This window comes from Vanessa tameamea, chromosome 22 (assembly GCF_037043105.1).
Source record: "Vanessa tameamea isolate UH-Manoa-2023 chromosome 22, ilVanTame1 primary haplotype, whole genome shotgun sequence".
NCBI lineage: Eukaryota > Metazoa > Arthropoda > Insecta > Lepidoptera > Nymphalidae > Vanessa > Vanessa tameamea.
The window spans coordinates 8,142,226-8,160,099 of record NC_087330.1 but is presented as its reverse complement, the minus strand read 5'-3'; the positions used below and the strand labels follow the sequence as shown (position 1 = coordinate 8,160,099).

The following is a 17,874-nucleotide window of genomic DNA, read 5'->3' as shown; positions in this document are numbered from 1 at the left end:
TAATCTCTGGAACAGCTGGACCGATTTTGACGGGACTTTCACTGGCAGATAGCTGATTTAATAAGGAGTAACTTGGTTACTTTTATTTTAGAACTATATAAAATAAAAATAAAGTCACGCTGCAATGTCTAAATAACTCAAAGCACAGCACAGCTAGTATACCATATGTACCTACTTCACCCTTCACCCACCTGACGTTGTTCGTCTGCTTTATTCGTTTGATCAGTGATACTAATATGAATTGAAAATTGTATTTTAAAGTATTAATACAACGCAGAGGGAGCATTGTTTTACTTCCATTTCAAAACGAGAACAAATTGCAAATAACTGTAATTAAAAAGCGCTAACGCGAAAAATAAAAAAGAGAATGTATGCGAGATCGACGTCCGTGACAGCACTACAACGTGCAACGGTAAATGTGCGATCTCTGAGTCGAGTTGAGCACAGCTGTCCAGTCGTCGATGCGGCCTTAACCGCCATGGGTCGCTCGCTTCACGCTCTATCAGCGTACACTCGCCCGTTCGTAGCGAAAAACTCCCGCCAAGCGACAACAGGATGTCCGTTTTCAAAGCGACAACGCTCCCAAATCGCTCCAGCTGCATCGCTAAATGAAGAGATTTTCGCAAATGCGAAACCCTATTCCGCTGTCCCGGGGCCAAAACCCATTCCTATCCTTGGGAATACGTGGCGAATGGTGCCTGTTATCGGACAGTTCGATATTTCGGAATTCGCGAAAGTTACGAAGTTGTTTTTAGAGAGGTACGGTCGAATCGTTCGTTTAGGAGGTTTGATTGGAAGACCGGACTTGTTGTTTGTGTATGATGCAGATGAGATCGAAAGGATGTACAGGCGAGAAGGACCCACGCCCTTCAGACCAGCTATGCCGTGTCTTGTGAAATATAAATCGGAAGTGCGAAAGGATTTCTTTGGTGAACTGCCTGGTGTTGTTGGCGTGTAAGTTATTTAAATTTTTGTTATTTTTTTATTTCTATTTTTATTCTAGGTCCAATTGTTAAAAGGCATAATATTCAAAAAATATCATATCTTGTTTTGACATTTTCTTTACTTTATGACCTTTTCTAATTGCTGTATTAAAATCTCCACCTTAACATGTTTGCGTTTCTTAGCTTAGTTTTCATGTATTTTACATAATTATTTAAATTTACTTATTGCGTTATAAATTAAAATCTTTCCACTCTTCAAACTTTAAGATCTTACAAAAGTGGCGATGTTGTAATTAATTCTACTTACATAGAAATTCTGAGAATAATCGAATTTATTTTATACATATCATTATAATTGCGATAAAAATATTGGTAACAGTATTACATTATATAGGACAAATTGAACATTGTGTAACAACATTGCTATTAAAAATGGTTTCCGTTTGATTTTTCTCAAGCAATAAGCATTTAATTTTCACATAATACAGGAATTTCTCTGTAACTCGAGTCTACTTTTCTCTAGAGGTATATTTATGCAGATTCCATTTTCTCTTCAACGTGTATTTTGCACAAAAAAATAATAATTGGTAAACTTCAGTAAGAAATAATATGTAAACAATAGATTTATTAAAGTTGGAGACTGTTTCGAATACAATATCCTTCCAATTTAAAAAAAGAGTCGCAATTTCAATTGAAAGTTACTGCTTTATAAAAATATTTTTAGGTCAAAAGGTTAATGAACTTTATAATTTGTTTACATACTTTAAATATAGTCGCGGTATAAAAATTTGACTGCGCTGCCACCAAGGCTTCGACGTTCGACCTTTCATTTTATTAATAAGTAGTTGTTGCTCGCGGTATCGTTCGAATTTAAAGGATAGGTTAGGTTAAAGTCAAGTGTTAGGCATAAAAAGTAGCCTACGATAAAGAGCAACAGACAGACTGACAAACTTTTTTAATGAATTGCTCCCGTGCGAAGCCGGGCCGCGTCATTAGTTATATAATAAATTAATTTTAAAGTAAAATGAAATAAATCCATTGCTAAAATAATTACGATTTGTTAGAATTAAAACACTTTACAAAAGACATGGGTATTAAATAAGTACATAGGACTAGGTTAATTACAAAATCTATTGCGCGACAGTCCACTGCCTAGGTCTAAGCTACGTCCTCGGGCTATATTACGCACATGACATAGCATATATTTACTAACACCAAGGTACAAGACCATCACTATTTCACATAATCTCGATACATCACAACTACTACTACTACGAAGGTACTAAAATATTTGAAGGTCAGCCTTTTATAAGGTGGTCATTTCATTTCTATAATTTAAATTATGAAAGGTAGGTCAGACGTCATAGTTAGACGAGTAAAATATTAATGAAACGTGGTCACTAACGCATTTAAACTTTAGCACTTATTATTTATTAAACCACATAAATAGTTTCTAAACTGGTAACGACAAAATTTGAAATGTTTAATTTACGTTTATTATTAAAAAGTATTAACAATTTCACTATATCTGTTAATTCCATTGTTTTTTTTATCTTATTTTATTTTGGGAATTTTGTCCTACACAGGTAAGGTACGTCAGTCCCATAATTCCAGTGTTTTTAATTGGTTGCTATATACATACGTCAGAAGGCTATATTGTGTGACTAGAGTTTATTCCGAAAAACTCTGTCACAATAAACATGTATAATGTATATACCTAATTAGTAGTTAAACAAGTCTTAATAGTTAACCAAATAGAGGTAATAGAAGGAATCAGAGGGTTTGAGAGGTGAGGAAGCCACTTCATCTCGGATGAAAATCTGTCACATTTAAATACAGCGATATGCATTGGACCCGTACATGGAATATTCTAAATCAGTCGACCAACCTAAACCATCATAAATACATAAAAAAATATGTACAAAGTTTACGAATTCATATTTATTTTGCTCAAATTTTTAATAATTATTATTTAATTTCTCTACGACATATTTACGAAAACAATTAATATAAACCTCACAATAATATTTCACGGTCAAAGTTGCAATAGTTACGTTACGTCGAATAATTCGCACTTCGGTGCTAAAACATCTGACAGTGGTTGTCATTGTTATGCCGCCCCAGTTTGCTATGATCCTTAACACATCACATCATGACATAATTGTATCTGAGATTACGCATCTGAGAATTCCCATTTGATTCATTGATTTATAAGTCAATATACTGACAATTTAATAACATATAAACTTAATATTTGGTGGTAGGGTTTTGTGCAAACCCTTCTCAGTAGATCCCACCGGCTCTTCATAAATTTCACCACCAAGTAACGTAGTATTCTTATATTATAGTTTGAAGGGACCATATCCATCCAAAGGAAGGAAGGTTCCCAAGGTTTGTGGCGTATTAGCGATGTATGTAATAGTTCATCATCATCATCATTATCAGCCTGTGTCATTCCACTGCTGGACGTAGGCCTCCCTCAAGGTGTAATAGTTAATATGTCTTAAAGTGAAAGTGTACAGTAAGCACTTACCATCAGAATTCCCATATGCCAGTCATCCTACAGTGGTAAATACTTAATAGTTATTGTTAACAAGTGATCTAAAGTTATGTAAATAATCATGGAATGATTACATATACATTTAATTAATGGATCCACGATGGTGCCGTGGTTAGAAGACATGGAATTTAATGGAAAAATAAATGGAAACGATGGTTCTGAGTTCAAACCCGGGCATGAGTCATTGAATTTTCATGTGCATTGCTCGGTGATAAAGGAAAATATCATGAGGAAAACTGTTTGGTGGATGAGAATCTGCCACATGTATCCAACAAACCATCAGCAGCAAAAGATCCAAAGCTTTTCCTCAAATGGGAGAGAAGGCTATAGTCCAGCAGTGGGAAATTTACTTTATATACTTGATACTGTTATATGTTAATTAATATTTAAATCCACTATGTCTATAAACGTTTTCTTTCACTATGTTACTCTGTTTGTATAAATCATAAATTCAACTAGTTTCTCTTAAGCGGGAAAACGTGAAAGAATTTTAAATAAGACGTCGGATATTACACAGAAGTTTATGTAATATAAACCTTATTGTCGAAGGAATAAGACGCATTTTCATTAACTTTTACGTTTAATAGCGTCTCGAAATGTGGTCAAAACCGGTGTAGGTTCGTCATAGCCTTATTTTCTCAATACGATAGTTTAACCTTCGTTTTAAGATTTTTTTTTAATTTAAAAAAATATATGCATAATGTTTACTAAATATAATAAGACTTGATAAGAATGGACAAAGGATTAAATTCTTAATTAAAACATTATAATTCGTTGATATTATATATCTACTTCGATATTTATTTATTCATATAATATGGTATTTTTTTTTGTAGTGAAACTTCTTCCTGAGCTGCCAGCTTTGAGTATCTGAAACTATAACTTTTCAGTTTATCACATCTACTCCGAGATATACATTAATAATTTGAATAGAGAATATTTTTATTTCTTTTTAATTTAAATATGTTTTTAAATCAATATTTTTTATTTTTTATTATTACCCGTTTTAATCAGTACGACAATATTTATACCTTATATATTTTATAGACCCTACGAATGAAATGATATATATAAATAATATTTATAATAATTAATTTATCCATGTTTATATGACACACTTGGGAAGTAGGGCAAAGCGAAAGCAACTTCTCTATGCATGAGTGTGTGACGTGATCTGCATACACACTCAAATGGGATCTCCTGTCACTGTTTCCGGTAATTTTGTAGAGTACAATAGCTGTTTAAAAGTGATTTTCACTTATTTTGTGTCAAACATAGTTTATGTGACAGATTGTTTTGGAAGATATTTTGACTTAATGCAAAATATTTCCTATATATTTTAAGTTAGCATTGCAAAACCAAGGCGTGTTTTTTAAATTAATCGTTATAGGTTTTATTAAAAGGTCACTAAAGTTAATTAAGGTAGATATTTATTAGTTTAAATAATATTAGTTATAATACGATGCTTTAGTAATAACCACACACTTTCCCTTTAGCGACATTCAATTATGCTTTTTTTTTATAAGAACAATTTGGACGTATTACAACATTTTAATTATTAAGTTACATTTTTAACCGAAAATATATTACTAGTTTTATGATTTTTTTAATAATACAAGCAAAGGCCACTCATTAGTCAGCCTAAATACAATCCTAATTACGTTTCATTATCCGATCCTTATGTTAATCATATTCATAGTTCGTTCGTTAGTAGTTTATCATATATATGTTAGGTGTGGGTGGGTAGCTCAAGGGGTCAGGATTGGATATGCAACTTTCACATCATTATAAAAAACGAGTTGTGCTTTTTTTTCGTATTTTTAAAATGTCTCGATTTGTTTTATAGATTTCGCCAATGGCGCGGGCGGTCTTTCTCGAGAATGATTAGCCACACTACTAGACGTGTTATAGGCAGATTATTAGTATGTAATATATGGGACAGAGCGTATTAAAATACCAATTAAAATGGAATACTTTTATTCTATACTGAGACCGCCGTCTTACCCTTGTGAAATTTGTACACAAAATTTCTTCCAAAATTTTACGCCTCCCGGAATGAATTAAATAAAATCGTTTATTTTAGTCGCTTAAGCTTATTCCGTACTGAATTTAATAATAATTAGTGTCGTACTGTAATTAGTGTCTTAGCTGCGAAAGTTTAACTGTGAATTTATTCACAGTGGCAACATAAAAACTCAATAACTCAAAATTGTTTAACTCGTGTTTTGAATTCAAAACCTTGGGATTAATAGGCTTATAATCAAGCCACTAAAAAAATGAATTGGTTTGATTTGAGTTATATTTATATTAAATTCCATTTAAATATATACACATATATTTATCAGTAAACATTAATTCATATTCACGCTACGTTTGCTCGTTTTAAGTCGCACATATAAATACGAGTATTATAAAGCTAAAAACTATTTTCTTTGATCATTTGCATTTCACGATGATTAACAAACGTAGTGTTTTACATATTAAATCTGGGTATTTACAGATACAACCAACCAAGTTAGTCTAATGTTATGTAGACATATAAAAGTTAAAAGCCGAGATGGCCCAGTGGTTAGAACACGTGCATCTTAACCGATGATTTCGGGTTCAAGCCCAGGCACCACTGAATTTTCATGTGCTTAATTTGTGGTTATAATTCATCTACTCGGCGGTGAAGGAAAACATCGTGAGGAAACCTGCATGGGTCTAATTTCAATGAATTTCTGCTACATGTGTATTCCACCAAGCCGCAGCAGTGCGGTGGAATATGCTCCAAATCTTCTCCTCAAAGTGAGAGGAGGCCTTAGCAGCAGTGGGAAATTTACAGGCTGCTAATGTATTTTATATACTTATAAGTAATGTAGTTATACACATATAAGTATAAATGTACACTCTAGGTCTGGGTTGTTAAAACTGATTACATATAACATTTTCTGTCGCAATATATACTCTATTCCAACCATAAGAGGAAGAAGGCCAAATAAACAACATTTGACAGCAAATTGACACGATATCATTGGTTGAGTGATTGATTAATCTATGATATTCACTATGGACTTGCGAAATAATGGCGTTTTAAACGTCGACGAAATCATTATCGGGATTATGGAAGTAAAATTAAATTGAAAATAAGTAGTTAAGTGTAATAGTTTTGTATTATAAATAAAGATTTATTAATCATAAACTCTTAGTAGTGCACAATATGGCCGAGTTATTAGCAAATCACATTATACGTAAATCTATGGTTTGTTTATCTTTTTTCCTACTTCCATTGGAATAGGCTATACAATCATAATTAGATATAATTTATGAAAAGAAGAGATAAGATAAAACAACGTATTTAATATGTAGAAGTGCTTTTCTTGTCTATATAGATTTTTACTTGGATTTTTCTGGGTTGGAACCACCCACTCATCAGATATTCTACTTATAAACAGCAGTATTGCCGTGTTCCGGTTTGAAGGGCGAGAAGTGTAACTACACGCACTTCATACAGGAACATCATTACTTAGTTCCCAATTGTTGATGGTTAGAAGATGTAAGGGATTATAAAATTTTCTTACGGTATCAATGTTTATGGGCAGTGGTGTACGTACCATAAAAAAAATGATTTTGAGCATTCGCCTGCAGTCGATTCAGTTACTCTCAAAATATCAGACGAATCGGTAATACTGAGCGGTTTTATTGATTATTTTATTTATTTTTAAAAAAACAAAGTTATATTTAAATCGGCGAAAATTACAAGGTTAAGCTAGATTTTGTCTCTCATTGTTCTCGATTGTATCATCACAAGTTGCGCACTGTTTTCATCGTCACCACCAATAGACAATGGCGCTTAAGAACATTAACATCGCCAAAACGACACCACTTCGGGAACTAAGATGTTATGTCAGTTGTGTTTGTAGTTATATTGACAGATTCACCCTTCAAACCGAAAAACACATAAAACTGAGTACTGCTTGGCGGTAGAAAATAGGATGAATGGGTGGTACCTATCTATCCAGACGGACTTGCACAAAGCCAACCAATACTGAAATGCCTAGTTCTTCTCATTCCCTTATATTATTCATCTAACGGTTGAATCTGAATTGTAACAATACAGAAGAATGTTCCCGTTAAGGAATCCTTAAGCATTTTAATTTTTACAGTCAGTGTCGCGAATAATTTTCTGACATTCCACGATCTTGTTCGGCATGAAGTGTTAAGTTTGTTCTAACAGAATACCATTACAGTCCTTAGAATCAATATCGTAATAAGCTTTGCAGACACTACACATCGCAAACATACTTTAGCTCGCATAATATATGTTTGTTCAAATTACACGAATTTGATCTTTAGGTTAAGTTGACCGACGAAAGAAAAAGTAAAATTACAGAAATTATTATTGTCATTCAATAAAAGCAATTATTATGTATTAAGTATTTTTTTAAAAGGGAAATTCTGCTAGCATTTTTGCTAACATCGCGGTCATGATTAGTACAGCACTTAATTTTAAATTTTATTTATATACAATTGAAGCGTTCATATTAATAATACTTTTATAAATAAATAATTAAAATAAATTTAGATGACTTTGTTATCTACAAATAATTTCTAGATCGTCTTAGTAAGAAATGACCCTTAATCGAGGATTACGAGTATGAATTTGGGGTACCACCACTGATTTTTCTATCTCGTGATTGGTGAAATTAAACATCAAGGTCACACACGTGTAGGTCTATGTCTAATTTGAATGAATTTCTGCCACACTCGAAACCATCAACACGCATTGGTGCAACATGGTATACTAAGTTCCAAACCTTCTCCTCAAAGGAAAAGAAGGCCGTTGCCCAACATTGGGATATTTACAGGACTTTAGGTACCTCGGCTAATCGGAACTCTGCCAGTATTTTCCTTTATAACACTACCGGATTTTTATTTTTTTGGAAATTTACAAAATTTACCAATATTATACATGGGAGAATTAGTGCTTGTTACATAAACGCAAAACAATTGGGCGCATAAATCGATGGTCGGGTTTTGTATAAGGTCATCTGAGTTGGTGCATTGTATTTATTCATTTTTGAAATAATGACCATGACCGGCATCTAAATCAAAATATACTTTATTCAAGTAGGCTCTTACAAGCACTTTTCAATCGTCATTTAACATACTATATTAAGTAATGCTACCACCGGTTCGGAATGTAGATTCTACCGAGAAGATCCGGCAAGAAACTCAGTATTTACTCTTTTTCAACATCTAAAAATACAGTCATGATAGTTAAACACAATTATATATGTATGTTATATACCCTGCCTGGAAGTCAACAAGCATTAACTCCACGCTTTTTTATAATCTATATAATCTTGTATTGAATAATATGCCTTCTTTACCAATGTATTTTTTACAAATAATTTGAACGTATGAAACGGCAAAGTTAAAAATGTCTGCGGAATTTTATTATTTCGTCATCGCCGCGACAATTCTCACTAGAGACTAACAATCAGCAAATAAGATATTATAAGGCAAAAATGTGCGCGTGTTTGTCTGGGTGCAAACACTTATTTCGATGGAACAGTTAACACTCTTGGCAGGATCATGACAGGAAAGCAATTAGGCACTCGATCAACAGCCATACGAACTTATAAGATAACAAAACTGGGCACACGATACAAGCCTACTGGACAATTATTGAATAGTTAACATTTACTTTATAAAAGTTTTTTTAAATAATAATGTTTTGTCTATGTAACTATATTACATAGACAAAATAACTTTGTATATGTTTTTATTACCGCCTAATGAATTAATACCTTGGAGCGCAATACAATAAAAAAAGCGCCCTGTCACCTGTCACAGAGGCTTGGTTATACTTTTTGGCGCGAAGTTTACTCAAACTTTGGATATGCCTATTTGTTAGTCATAGAAAATTATTATTAATTGAAAGTAATTAATTAAATTGTTGATTGTGATTAATTGGACAATCAATAAGTAAGTGTAATGCTTCTATATTGAATAAAGGAATTTGAGTTTGAGTTTGATTCTTATTTATTTTAAAGTCAGATAATTATTAGTCTATTATTATTAAAAAGTATATTTTGTTTTTTGTCTATACGATTATTTATTTTATAAATATATAATACAGTAGTGATAGATACATTTGCTTAATGATGTTGATAAATTTACCATCGGTTGTGAAATAAACACCTCGGACTTGAAAAGAACCCGCGAAAGAAACACAGCGTGTTTTGTTTTTTTAATGTTCATTTACATTTATTGTTTCCATACAAAAATAAATATATTCCTTAAATTAGCCTGGAGGCGTACACCTCATTCCCAACTTCAACCCAATGTAGTCATTAGTTTTGTAATATTCATTGTTATTTATAGACCATATGTACTAGATAATATCACAACACAATCCGGCTCGTGTAAGTCAGTAGACCAATGTTGCATTGTCTCACGAACAGACAGACAACCAATCGTGTTAAAGCTGTATCTATTTTCATTCCAAGTGCGATTTCTTCATTGCAATGCGAATGGTTTACATTTTAATATAAATCTTTTGTTTGTTAAAACAAATATCATATACTGCGTATAGGAAAATATTATGAGACGACATAAACGGTCTTGTTAACTATAATAAAGAATACCATAAACGTTTTTATTTGAATACGTCACATGTAGAAAAGTTATACTCATTTTAAAAATTAAAATTTTACTCAATCGTGAACACGAAAATTCACATTGACTTTTTTTTTTTTAATTTGTAAACGGCGTACTCTTTCGTGGCTAAGTGTGATAAAATTATAAAAATTGTGTAAAGTTATTTTTCTTGATAAACAACTATTATACACGAACACAGATTATTATATATATTTTCATGTTTTATTTATAACATAAGTAGGCGGACGGCCAATGACCTAATGCTAAGTGGACAGTGCCCTTAGACATTGGCGCCGTTAGAAATTTCAGCCATTGCTTACAACCTTGGAACCTAAAATGATATGTCCCTTGTGCCTGTAGTTACACTGGCCAAATCATCCATTTAACCATAACAAAACAATACTAAGAATTGTTGATTGGCGATAGAATACATTGAGTTAACAAACTCCCCATCTTATTCCTTCATTTCGCCTAGAGTTGGAATGCTGCGAGCATTCTTGCCACCATTCCACGCGATCATGTTTTGTTGACTAGTTTTATAGTGCGTGTAAATTAATTACTTGCAAAATTGATTCGTTCATTATTACATTAATATTACTGATAAATCGTATCGTACACGTAGGAGACCCTTGTAATATTATAAATGCGATTTTTTTTTATCCCTTCGCGCTTAAGCCGCAGAACCGATTTAGATGAAATTTGGAATGCAGATAGTTTGAGTCCCGGAGAAGGAAAAAGGTTAATTTTTTTTTTCACCGAAATTATCGCTTAAGGCTGTGAAAAAGGGGGTGGAAGTTTGTAAGGGGAATTTAATTTTTAATTAGATATTAACTTATAATCAGATGATTTTTTAAGGACTTTGTATAGGATTTCTGATAAAATGGGGGGTAAAAGTAAATGTGCTTTAAAAATTATAATTGTACGCGAGTAAAGCCGCAGGCTGGTAATAAATATTTGGGACATAAATAAAAAGGCTAAGATCGAAAACATCTACGATTGCAGCTCTCCTAATGTAGTCTATATTTAGGCACAAAATGTCGTCAGACATCCTTTTAATTTAAAAAATATATATATATATATTTGTATAATATATTATTGTTGTGATTTTATAAGAATAATCAGTTGAACTATCTAACAAAACAAACTAATACTCTACAAAGATTACCTGTATAGCTATACATTATTGATGTCACATTTTTAAAAAAACAATGATTAATGTCAATATATTGTCTAAATTTAGAATATTAGTTTAATACGTCTTGTAACAGTCGCTTGAGAGACGAGAGCAATTACTCGTTACTGCAACATATTGTAACGCTAATGATAGTTATTATGTTCTCTGTATCTGTTTTTATGTTTTCTCAATGTACTGTAATAAAAAACAATAAAATATATATATATATATATATATATTCTAATTTTGAAACGATTTTATTATTGTTTACATAAGAATTATTAAACCTAAGGCCTTAATTATATACAAAAAAATATACAATAGTTACTTTACAATTCGTGACCGCGAGGAATGGTGGCAAGAATGCTAGCAGCATTCCCTTTGAATCGCAATTCCGATTCTTTGTGCAAAAAATGAACCAGCCCTCTAGGCCAGTGGAGACAATAAGGCGAACTGTTTTAGTTTTAATGTTGGTTTTACACAACTTCTGCCAATTGTAATTTATGTTTTACTAGTTCCCGAACGCGGCTTATCTTCTGTCGTTGATACGGCTAAAATATACAAATGACAATTCTTAAATTGAAGTCTATAAAAATATAAAAAGTTTCACTACCCCGATAAATACTCCATAGTATACGTCCACTAGTTTATCAATATACAATCAAACAGACAATTTATAGTTTTATAGTAGTACCTATAAGTCATTTATGAATGACATAATAATATCAGGTGTTTTATTGAAGAGTATTCGCGTTTCATAGCTTTGTTCGTAGGTTGCGTGTTGTGATTAAACCTTGGACTAATCGTGTTAATGATGGCCCTTCGTCGCAAGCGGGTTTTGTCGGCCATGAATATTACGAAATGAGTATTTATAGTATTAAGTTTAACCACGTAACCTGTTGATGTTTATAAGTACATTTTACATTTATTAAAGAAACCGTTTATTTTTAAATAGGGATATAAGTAAATTTACGGGAAAACGTCTGCTGGTTCTGCTAGAGTGTGAATATAAATTGTTGCATGAATTCATGAGTTCTAGTGTAACAGGCGCAAGGGACGTAACATATTAGTTTCCGATTGCCAGTTTGTCTATCTATTTTAAATAATTGTTGCATGAATATTTCATTTAATTGATAATTATTTAGTCAATTGTATTCCGAAGAAGATTATAAAAAATGTTGAGTAAGTTTTCTCAACAAAAGATATTCCTTGCACTTCATATAAATATAATTATTAGTTGAATCGCCTTCTTTTATTAATATTAGTAGTTTACTACTATTAAAGTATTTCGATGACGTAAATCACCCAATGGATAGTAATTCTACGGCTAATTTTTGACTTATATTACTGTCCGTTGATAATAAATAATAATTGTATAAACATGTGACGGACAATTTCAGGAAATTCGGGAAAGATCGTTCGTATCTATTTGAAGTATCAGAAATCTCAGATGAATGAAATAAAAAAAAAAAAAAATGATAATTGTTTCATTAAACATAATAATAATAATGATTATCGAATTTCAACTTTAGGAGCCATATAATAGAATTGACAACAGCGAAGGTTTAATATCTACTATACGTATTTACCTATAAACTGTTTTTGCATCAATTTTATTTCTGGTACTTACAATAAAGTTTTTAATCAATAATTAAATTCCAGTCACGGCGACAAATGGCGGCAGTTCCGTTCAAAAGTTCAGAGACCGATCCTGCAACCGCAGACAGTTAAGAAGTACGTGGCACCGATCGAGATGGTGACGGAAGATTTCATCACATACATGGAGAAAGCGAGAAATGAAGTCGGTGACCTACCACACGAGTTCGACAATGACATTCATAGATGGTCTTTGGAATGTAAGCGTTGAATTGTGTTATTACTTTTGTCTTATGTCATTCCTTCGGGAAACGTTATTTGCTTTATTTGGTGCTTTATTTCCTTTTCCCAATAGCACTTATTTTTAGAGGATAATATAGAAGATAAAAAAAAATGTTGTAGACATTTTAATACAATGGCAAATATTGTATATCTTTTGGAATTGTATCGGAGTTATTCAGGAGTGGGGTACTTCTGAATAACTCTAATACAAATCCCACATTTATTTTATAACCAGTCCTCTGCTCAAAAGTTGCCTGGAAGAGATGGCCGTACTAGCGATGGGGTCGCCTGTTGCATTCATTCAAATTCTCTTTAATCCATATGTAAAAGTTTAGTTTTAAGTATTGGTGCAATAAATAATAAATAAATTGTAAATAAGTAATCGAATAATAGTTAAGTTAATATACCAGAAACCAGTCGACTCTTAAACAATGTGTTCATAAATATTTATACATACGATTCTCAGGTATCGGTCGGGTGGCTCTAGACGTGCGGCTCGGCTGTCTCTCCCCCAACGTGACCACTGACTCAGAACCTCAACGTATTATCGATGCCGCTAAATATGCTCTGAGAAACGTAGCCGTACTTGAACTAAAGGCTCCTTATTGGAGATACTTCCCAACTCCGCTTTGGACCAAATACGTCAATAATATGAACTTCTTTGTTGAGTAAGTAATATATTTTTTAAGTTCACATTTAATTGCAAATAAGTGCAAGGTATCTCTACGATGATATACGGTCTTATAGTTTTTTTGTTTCAATACAATTAAATACTTTATTCGGTGGCGCTTGTCTGGGAATTGAGATGTTCCAATGATTGCGGTTTTAAACTCAGGCAAGCACCTACCCACCATCAAGTGCTTAATTTGTGTTTATAATTCATCTGTGCGGTGAAGAAAAATATCACATATTCACGAACCCGCATTAGAGCAGCGTGGTGGAATAATCTCCAAACCTTCTCCCGAGGAGAGGAGGCCTTAGATCAGTATAGGCTGTTACTACTTTAATCTAACATTTGATGCAAATATTATTACTATGGAAAGTTCAAAATTCTCGTCAAATACATTTCTCTTCTCAATAACGAGCTTCGCAGTTTATTCCATGAAGCGACTTCACATATTTTTGGTATTGTTTGGAAGTTTCGAGCTGAATTTTTCGATTAAAATCCAGGAGACCATTTCGGTTCTTTGAACCAAGTTTATTCAATCGAGTAATCGTTTATGTTTTATGAAAGGTTATGCTCACGTTATATCAACGAAGCTTTGGAACGATTAAAGACTAAGAAGGTGACATCGGAGGATGATCTTTCTTTACTGGAAAGAGTCCTACAAAGTGAGGGAGACCCAAAGATTGCAACTATTATGGCACTTGATCTTATACTTGTTGGAATTGATACGGTAATTCATACTTTATTTGGTTAAGTGATTGTTGGTTAATGTAAAACGTGTCAAGTCAATTTTGGCATAAGATTTATTTCTTGTTGAATATAATGTATGAATATAAGAAATTTTTGTTCAAATTGTTTGATCAGATTAAAACTCTTAATATGTTATACAGGTATTTTTTTTGTCTACATTGTGTGAACAAAGTTTCAATAAGATTTTGTAATGAAATGTAACAATAACTAAATTTTTTGAGAATTATGGTGTTCTTCGGGGTTCATTGTTAGGATCAGTGAATAATCTTTAAGTACCAATCGGTATGGTCACATTAATTCCGAGATCACTTTCAAAACATTAATATAATATTCCAGATATCAATGGCGGTATGTTCAATTCTATACCAAGCGGCGACAAGGCTAAAGCAACAAGACAAAATGGCCGAGGAAATAAGGCGAGTGCTGCCGGACCCGAGTAAACCTCTCACATACGCAGATTTGGATAAACTGCACTACACGAAGGCATTCGTCAGGGAAGTGTTCAGGTAAATAGTATTTTGGTTTGATTTTGCGAACGTAAAACCTTTCCAAAATCATGTCTAACTGTTTCATTTTTTGATTTTAAAATTATAATTATTTGATTCGTGCTTTTAAAGATAATATTTTCCTCATTAAAATACGAGTCATAAATTCCATAAACTTTATTGAATTATCTGAATTGAATCATGATACCATATACCATGATACCATAGGCGGACTGGCCAGTGGGCCATCTGATGGTAAGTGGCTACCACTGCCCAAAGATATTGGTAATGTAGAGAACATTAATAAATTCTCATATCGCCAATGCGCCACCAACCTTGGGAACTAAGAGGCCATGTCTGTTATGCCTTTAGTTTAGTTCACTCACCAATCAACAATGCAAGAGTTGGCGTTTGGCGCTCAAATATAATATGAGTTGGTGATACCTACCAAGTCTGGCTTGCACGAGGTTTACGAATTTATTAATTCGTACTTCTGAACGACTATACCGCAAAGTCCACAAGAAATATAGATAAATCTTCAATTTCAGAATGTACTCAACAGTTATAGGAAATGGAAGAACTCTTCAAGAGGATGATGTCATTTGCGGCTACCATATTCCGAAAGGGGTAACAAGTTTCAATTGTATAATTTATACTTATTATTAATAGATTTTGAGTTGAGTATTAATTAATAATACATTTTACTGAACTTAGTTAAATTTTACTCCTGATGGAACCGTGGTGGATCCTGATCCCTTAGTCTTTTTTTATCCTGGAATCATATAATTTCTCGGCAAAATTTTGACTTTTATTCCTTGTGTTCATTTTTATAGGTCCAAGTGGTATTCCCGACAATAGTCACGGGCAATATGGAGCAGTTCGTTTCCGACCCTGAAGAGTTCAGACCGGAGCGATGGTTGGAGAGCAATGGTAGACTTCACTCGTTCGCTTCCTTGCCCTACGGATTTGGAGCCAGGATCTGTTTGGGGAGACGATTCGCTGATTTGGAGATTCAAGTGCTTTTGGCTAAAGTATGATATATTTTTACAAATTTATATGCACTAAAAATAACATGATTTTTGCCTTTATCCCATGAAAATAACATTCTATCTTCATGTCGGTGACCTGGTGCTCATCCCTTAGAATAATTTCGTATGTGTGTTTGTTTCCCTTTGCTATACTGGTTGTTGAGGGCCCGAGGGTTTATGTTATGGACAGAAAGGCTTATTGTGTGTTAGAACGCGTTGCAGTGGTTAGAACGCGTGCATCTTAACCGATGATTTCGGGTTCAAACCCAGGCAGGCACCACTGAATTTACATGTGCTTAATTTGTTTATAATTCATCTCGTGCTCGGCGGTGAAGGAAAACATCGTGAGGAAACCTGCATGTGTCTAATTTCAACGAAATTCTGCCACATGTGTATTCCACCAACCCGCATTGGAGCAGCGTGGTGGAATATGCCCCATACCTTCTCCTCAACGGGAGAAGAGGCCTTAGCCCAGCAGTGGGAAATTTACAGGCTGATTATGTAGACTATTTCGGGATCCAAATGAGACGACCTGGCTGTTTCGTATTAAATAGAAATTACACACTTTTATTTGCCCTTGTTACACTACAAATAATTTACCTAAATGAGAATTGTATCCACTGAACAGTTGTTTCAAAAGAGGTATCATAGTAGAAGAATAGAATAGAATTCTGATAATTATATATCTTCTAAATGAGGATATGTTGTTTGAAGACAGAATATTATTAGAATTAATATTATTCTTGGCGTCAATAACGCAATGGCTTAAGGACCGCTTAGCGATGTGAAAAGTCGCAGGATCGATCCGGAACCCTTGGGCTAACCTAACCTAACCTAACCTAACTCAAGCTTTAAGCCTAAACGGAGGGGTAAACAGGAATATTAGTAATTAGAAAATAATATGCAAACGATATTTAACATTTCTTAAAATACCGCTGTTTAAGGGAATGTCGAGTTGTGTCCACTGAAAATCAAATAGCTCTTTAGTTCGTATGACTTCAAAATGTTTTTTTTTTGATCGAACTTATATATTTTGTAATTATGACCAGTTCGATTCAAAAGCCAGTCCGTGTAATTTAGTTTTATTATAAATATGAGTAATTAAGTATGACCTATCATTGTTAGATATCTGATAAATGTTTCAGTTGCTACGTCGGTATCGGCTGGAGTACCACCACGAGCCGCTAGAGTACGCAGTCACCTTCATGTACGCCCCGGACGGGCCGCTGCGCCTGCGCATGTTGGAACGACCGGCGTAGGATGATGTTTAAAACGAGCACATGTTACATTGTTTCAGTCGTATCTTGGAAACCGATGGATCTTTTTAAATTCGCTGGACACAAATTTTCTAGATAAAAGACTATTTGTGATTTTAGACTCATTCAATTATTCATCATCATCAAGGATCAGTGTGATGTGTTTTTTTTTTAATTTGTCTAAATCTTAATACAAAGAAAAGTTTTTTTTTTGTACTTGAATATTTATTTAACAAGCAAAGTAAATCAAGTGTTCGTTTTTAATTGACAATTCAGTAATAAATCAATCTGTTTATGTTTTTAAATATCGTTCTTAAATCTATTTAAAATCTATTTCCATTTGAAACTGAACACATGTACAATAATTATTTAGTTATAACTAAATAATAACTGATTATTGTTAAATATCGTATGTTATTACTTTGATATTGGGAAATGTATACATTTTGTAAATAAATATTATTACATTTGACTGTATTTGATTTGC

The 17,874-nt window shown here is 33.1% G+C and overlaps 1 protein-coding gene across 1 annotated transcript; it reads left to right on the top strand.

Moving 5' to 3' along the window:
• Positions 1 to 442: 442 nt before the first annotated feature.
• LOC113400667 (probable cytochrome P450 301a1, mitochondrial) lies at positions 443 to 17,543 on the top strand. The gene is made up of 8 exons (XM_026640313.2): positions 443 to 954; positions 12,986 to 13,179; positions 13,668 to 13,869; positions 14,436 to 14,598; positions 14,955 to 15,124; positions 15,652 to 15,730; positions 15,937 to 16,134; positions 17,277 to 17,543. The coding sequence occupies exons 1-8, from the start codon at positions 479 to 481 to the stop codon at positions 17,388 to 17,390; spliced, it is 1,596 nt and encodes a 531-aa protein (XP_026496098.2). The 5' UTR covers positions 443 to 478; the 3' UTR covers positions 17,391 to 17,543.
• Positions 17,544 to 17,874: the final 331 nt, after the last annotated feature.

Excerpts from the sequence above, each read along its gene's own strand:
- LOC113400667 (XM_026640313.2), top strand. The coding sequence starts at position 479 with ATGGGTCGCTCGCTTCACGCTCTATCAGCGTACACTCGCCCGTTCGTA. Across the intron at positions 955-12,985 it reads CTGCCTGGTGTTGTTGGCGT|TCACGGCGACAAATGGCGGC; the intron begins GTAAGTTATTTA and ends ATTAAATTCCAG. Across the intron at positions 15,731-15,936 it reads GCTACCATATTCCGAAAGGG|GTCCAAGTGGTATTCCCGAC; the intron begins GTAACAAGTTTC and ends TCATTTTTATAG.